This window comes from Lathyrus oleraceus, chromosome 7, assembly GCF_024323335.1.
Source record: "Lathyrus oleraceus cultivar Zhongwan6 chromosome 7, CAAS_Psat_ZW6_1.0, whole genome shotgun sequence".
Classification (NCBI taxonomy): domain Eukaryota; kingdom Viridiplantae; phylum Streptophyta; class Magnoliopsida; order Fabales; family Fabaceae; genus Lathyrus; species Lathyrus oleraceus.
Window position 1 is genome coordinate 260,927,546 of NC_066585.1, and position 6,500 is coordinate 260,934,045.

Consider the following 6,500-nt stretch of genomic DNA (forward strand, 5'->3'; position numbering starts at 1 on the left):
CTACTGATAATCAATTTGTTTTCATGTCTGAGTGGTCGACCATGAAAGCAATCTATCCACTACGGCGTGTGATGAAGCACTATTGGATGGACCGACAAGACTTACACTAAATTTTAATTGACTTGGAGAATGTGTATGATAGAGTGCCTAGGGAGATATGTATGAATATGTATAAACCAGTGTGCAAACTCATGGTGGAGAGACAAACGATTACAATAGGATTGCACTAAGGTTAAAACCTAAAACCCTACTTTTTTACTTTAATTTGGATGTACTCATGGAACACATCCAAGAGTTAGTACTGAGATGTATGCTTTTTGAAAATGATATAGTTCTACTTGGAGAGTCGAAACAAGATTTAAATGAGAGATTGAAGACTTGGAGACGAGTTTTAGAAACACATGGTTTTCGGCTAAGCAAGAAATAAGATGGAATATATGGAATGTAAGTTCAACAAAAGGAGAAACATCTTTAACCTAGAGGTGATAGTTGGAGATCATATCATCCCACAAGTCACGTGGTTTAAATATCTCGCATCTGTAGTACAAAACAATGGAGAAATAAAAGGGGATATAAACAATTGAATTTAAGTTGGGTGACTGAAATGGAGGAGGGATTCAAGGGTTTTATGTGAGATAAAAGTACCGCTCAAGTTAAAGAGAAAATTTTATTGGATTGCGGAGACCAGCGATGTTGTACGGGACAAAATGTTGGGCGGTTGAGAATCAACATGAGAATACATTAAGTGTAACAGAGATGGGAATGTTACGTTGGATGTGTGGTAAGAATAAACAAAACAAGATCATAAATGACAATATTTGAGAGTGTTGGGGTAACACCTATGTAGAAAAGATGGTGGAAAATAGACTTAAGTGATTTGGACATATAGAGAGAAGATTTGTAGATTCTGTAGTAAAGAGAGTAGATCAGATGGAGAGAAGTCGAACAACTAGAGGTAGAGGAAGACATAAAAAAATTGTAAGTGAAGCTATAAAGAAAGATCTCAAGATTAACGATTTGGATATAAGAATGTTCTTGGATAGACATTATGACAAAAGTTGAAATATGTATTCCACCCCATTTAGTGGAATAAAACATGGTTGTTATTGTATATGAGTGTATCATATATTGACTTTTAAAAATTTTATGCATTCGTGTCATATTGTACTGGTATCTTGATCGGTATTGAAGTTTCTTGGGATTCCATAGAAATTCTTATTATCACATGATATCATTGGTGATGTGATGTCTTCTTCATTCATTCATTAATAAGTATAATAATGGATAGTTTGTTGTGAGCCTACATCAAACATGAGCTGTATCATTAGAGAAAACTGTCTTTTTTACTTTACTAGATCATCAGAGAGTATTGTTATTACACAATGTGATGTTTATAAAACAAAAGACACCCTCATTGCATTCTGAAACCTTTAATGTGTGTTATAGTGCCAAATCTTATGGCATATATTCTAAGTATTATTTCTTGATTTTCTTATTGAAATTATGAATTGCTTATATACCTCTGGATTTTATGAACATTTGCAGCATCTAGAAAGTGTAAGATTCAGACTCAGTTCGACCAAGGGCTTTATAGCTATGTAACTATGGAAGCTAAGCAAAGGTTTTGTTGACTAAGCCTTATCTGTGTTTAAAATACTTACATATTAAATTTAATCAATTATGTGCTCAACTTTAAAGGTGCTTAAGATAAAAGTTGCATATTTATATAGTTAAAATATTAATATGCTTATTTTTTTGGGTCTATTATATTAAAATTTCTACAATAAATTATTATTTTTATATAAAAAGCAATCTTATTCTTATTAATTCTTTATGAACGGTTGATAATTAAATAGACCGAATAATGATTTTATCTTAGATAATGTAAAATAGTTTATTTTTTAAGTTCAGAATTTTAATTTGGTATTTATACATTTCTTTTTTATAATTTTATTTATCTGACTTAATGTCTCATTAGTTTTTTGAAACAATTTTGAAAATAGATTTAATATTTTCAGAAATAAAAGAAGACATTCGAAAAGCGGTATGGAACATTCTGATATCGTCATCAGTTAGTTTTCATCAATATGAATTTGTTTTAAGTAACTAATAGAGGTTCAATGTCTAAATTTAGTGTATGGCGGAAGTGGGTATACATATGTTTATTACACACAAAAACTATCATAAAAAATCAACAATAATCTCAGCATAGATCATGAAAAATAGAGCACTCTGTAAAATAGTAGCAACAAACAATGTAAACTGCATTTGCCAGCTCTAATACATCATTGTTCATCATAACTTGCATGTTATTCAGGTAAAAGAAAAAACATAGTATTTAAATGAGAAAAAAAATACATTAACATAAGAAATTAATTAAGAGAAGAAAGAACAATAAAAGAAAAGATGGAGATGGCAAATTATGCATGTTATAATGTATCATTTAGTCCTTCAAACAATATCTGGATGGCTGATGATATTATGATAAAACACGTTCCTCTTTTGTGTCTCCAAATTGCTTATGATATTTTGGTTTCTCGGCTTTTCTATTTCGTCCTCAAGCCCCTTCGTGTGCCCCTCATTATTGCACAGGTGTTGGTAAGTATTCATTCATCATATATTTCTTTCTTTCTTTTGCCAGTAAATTTGAATCATCAATACACATGATAGTTAGTTACATTGAATTTTCAACATAAAAACATATAAAAGTTCATACATTAAGACTGCCATAAAAACATATAAAAGTTCATACATTAAGACTGCATTGCATAAATGAGAGATAAAAAATATAATAATTTCTGAACTTTATATAATGCAGGCTGGTTTTACTCTGAGTCCAAGTCTCTTGGGAAATTTCGAATGGGTATTTTCCTTGTTTTACAGTCAATATGGAATCCTAACTGTTGAAACCTTTGCAAACTTGGGAATAATGTACTATGTGTTCCTAAGTGGATTAGAAATGAATTCAGACACCATTTTAAGATCAAGGAAGAAAGGTACAAGCATAGCAATTGCCGGCATTGTGACGCCAATGTTATTTGGTGTTGGATTTCTAGCTCTACAACAAAAACTTATAGATAAAAATGATGTTTTCGCGCAAACACCAAAAGAAAATCAAGGCAAAGCATATTTATTCTGGTGTTTAGCACTTTCTGTAACAGGTTTCCCTGTCCTTGCAAGAATCTTAGCTAATCTTAAACTTTTATATACAAAACTTGGAAAAGATGCATTGACAGCAGCTATGTTAACCGATGCATATGGTTGGGTTATGTTCACCTTGTTGATTCCTTATTCGACTAGAGGTGGAAAGCCTTATCTCTCAGTAATCTCTACTTTGATGTTTATAGTTTTTTGCTTTGCTGTGGTGAGACCTATCCTTACTCCAATCATTGAACACAAAACAAGTATGAACACGTGGCGAAAATCACACTTATTGGACGTGTTGACGGGAGTGTTTATTTGTTCCTACATTACAGATTCTCTCGGTACACATCCTATTGTTGGAGCTTTTGTGTTTGGATTAATTTTGCCTCATGGAAAGTTTGCTGATATGGTTTTGGAATGGTCAGCCGATTTTGTTTCTGGGATTCTGTGTCCTATTTACTTTGCTGGATTTGGTTTTAGACTCAACTTGCCTTTCCTTTGGAAGCAAAAGAATGCAGGTTTAATGTTGTTGATTATGCTTTTGTTATGCATACCTAAAGTTTTGAGCTCTGTGATTGTCACTTTCTTCTTCGGTATGCCTGCCCGAGATGGAGTTGCCATTGGATTGCTTCTCAACACCAAGGGTGTCATGGCTGCCATACTACTGAATGTTGCTTGGGACAAAAGGGTAATTTTAAACTACCAATTTTCTATTATGGCATGATTTAAATCAAACAGCCTTTTAACCAAGTTACTTTTTTTTTCTTTTTTCTTTGCAGATTTTGGATCCATATACTTTCATGGTTATGATGCTTGCTATTATAGTAATGACTGTAATGGTTTCTCCCTTGATCAATGCAATATACAAACCAAAATTCCGATTCATGCAATCGCAATTAAGGACCGTGCAAAAACTGAGGTTCGGTGTGGAGCTTCGAATCGTCGCTTGTGTCCATAATGCTAAACATGCCAATAACTTGATCCATGTCATTGAAGCCACAAATGCTACTAGGCTTTCACCTATACATGTTTATGTAGCTCATTTAGTTCAACTCACTAGACACGGCACAGCTATTCTTGTTTCCCAAATGGATAATTCAAACAACACGGTTGGTGGTGCAGAAGCAGCCAACTCTGGATTACAATTAGAGTTTGAGAGCATAACTAACGCATTTGAAGAACTTGTAGAACAATACAATGCGGTTAGGTTTGACATATCAAGTGTTGTCTCGTCCTACACAACTATCCATGAGGACATTTACAACGTTGCCGAAGAGAAACGCGCCAGCCTAATTCTCCTTCCCTTTCACAAAGAGTACTCAACAATAGAAGATGCTCCGGAAATAATCCACAATGAACATTGTGAGATAAATAAAAAAGTTCTACAACAAGCACCTTGTTCAGTAGGGATCTTTGTGGACCGCGGTTTAGGATCGTTGTTAGAAACAAAACTGCGCATTATAATGATTTTCATCGGTGGACCTGACGACCGTGAAGCCTTGTCTATTGCATGGAGAATGGCGGGGCATCCAGGAACACAATTACATGTTGTGAGGATCAATCTATTAGGTAAGGCTGCAGAAGAAACAAAATTAAAAATGGAAAAAAGCAAGTCTCGTCACGAAATGTTGTCGACGGTTATAGACAATGTGATGCAAAAAGAGTTGGATGAAGAGTGTATAATTTCCTTCAGGCACAAGGCAGTGAACAATAACGATTCAATTCTTTACTCCGAGAAGGAAGTCCATTCAAATACGGGCGAAGAGATTCCAACGCTTCTTAATGATATTGATAAACCTGGATATGATTTGTACATTGTTGGACAAGGAAGTGGTAAGAACTCAATGATTTTTTCGAGGTTGCTGGAATGGTGTGACCATCCTGAACTTGGTGTTATAGGTGACATATTGGCTTCAACTAGCTTTGGTACGCAATCTTCTGTGCTTATTGTACAACAGTATTTGGTTGGGAGAAAACATGTTGTTAGAAAATGTCATGAAGTGAAAAGTGGTACTGAAAATTTGTAAAAGATTGATCGACGAGACAAAGTTTTGGATTATTTAATATTTTGTATAGTTAAAATGATTTGTTTCATTTTTTTCATAAATTAAGTGGTTAGAGTCCATCCTGTAAAGTCATTTATTTATTATAACATATTTCAATTTTTTTTAATAGTTAAATCATTTTATGCGTCTGTCCTTACCATTACATGTGTTAATACTATTATATGTTTTACTTATTTAAACGATCAGATATTTAATATAATATATTAAAATTGAATAGTGTGGTTTTGAGCCGTACATTTAAAGGTGTTAAAATGGCTAGTTCATATGGGTCGTATGTCAGGCTCGAAAAATTATAGGGTATCCCATAATGTTTAATGCTCCATAGTAAAAAACTCCCCCAACAAATAGTATCATGAGTCTTTGGTTCGAGAAAGGGACCGACTTACTTGTATCAAAAGTCAACAACGTCGGTGTGGTGAATAAGAAACATTTAGAATGAATTGTTTTTTTTATAAATTAAGTGGTTAATGTCCATTATGTAAAGTCATTTATTTATTATACTATATTTCAATTTATTTTTTTAATAGTTAAATTATTTTATGTGTCTGCTCGTACCTGCATTATAATTATTTAAAGGATCAAATATTTAATATAATATACTAAAATAGAAAAACGTGATTTTAAGCCAATATAAATACATTTAAACCTGTCAAAATGGCGAGCTCATATGAGTTAATCCGTTAGGCTAAAAAAATCATATGATTTACGCGTTAAAATTATAACTTATATTATTTAGGGTTTTTTAGTTCGGTTCTAAAAAATCCACTATCCATTAGAGTTAATCCATATGAGCCGGGGTAGTTCGTTAAGCACACATAGGTATATATATTTTTTATTTTATTTTTTCTTACTTCAAAATAAAATAGTACTAAATTTTATCTCTATTATATTCAATATTTATCTTTTAAATCTTATACATTAATATAATAATCATTCTTTCTTATATTTGATTAGTTTGTCTTATATTATATATTCGAGTATTATTTTATACAATTTAGATATGTGTTTATATATAAAAACATATTATAGTATTTATAAAAGATAATATAATTTAATAATGTATTATTTTTAAAATAATATAAATTTTAATTTTATTTATAATATATATTATGAGTTCTTTATTTTAACTTTGTATTTAAAAAAGTTCATTTAGAGTTGGGTAGTCCGAAGTCCATCAAGGACTGGGTTCGAGTAGTAATTTTCGAGCTCATGTTACAACAGAGCTTTTTTCGAGCTCATATTACAATATTACAATAGAGCTTATATTTTTAGGAGAATTTAACTTGACAC

At 32.0% G+C, this 6,500-nt stretch overlaps 1 protein-coding gene across 1 annotated transcript; it reads left to right on the forward strand.

Annotated features, from left to right (window-relative positions):
* Nucleotides 1-2,406: 2,406 nt before the first annotated feature.
* On the forward strand, nt 2,407-5,171 carry LOC127103314 (cation/H(+) antiporter 15). The gene is made up of 3 exons (XM_051040582.1): nt 2,407-2,598; nt 2,819-3,832; nt 3,924-5,171. The coding sequence occupies exons 1-3, from the start codon at nt 2,407-2,409 to the stop codon at nt 5,169-5,171; spliced, it is 2,454 nt and encodes an 817-aa protein (XP_050896539.1).
* Nucleotides 5,172-6,500: the final 1,329 nt, after the last annotated feature.

Bases quoted from the DNA above. Each gene is read 5' to 3' on its own strand.
- LOC127103314 (XM_051040582.1), top strand. From the start codon at position 2,407: ATGGAGATGGCAAATTATGCATGTTATAATGTATCATTTAGTCCTTCA. The intron at 2,599-2,818 runs GTAAGTATTCAT...TATATAATGCAG, and splicing joins TCATTATTGCACAGGTGTTG to GCTGGTTTTACTCTGAGTCC. The intron at 3,833-3,923 runs GTAATTTTAAAC...TTTTCTTTGCAG, and splicing joins ATGTTGCTTGGGACAAAAGG to ATTTTGGATCCATATACTTT.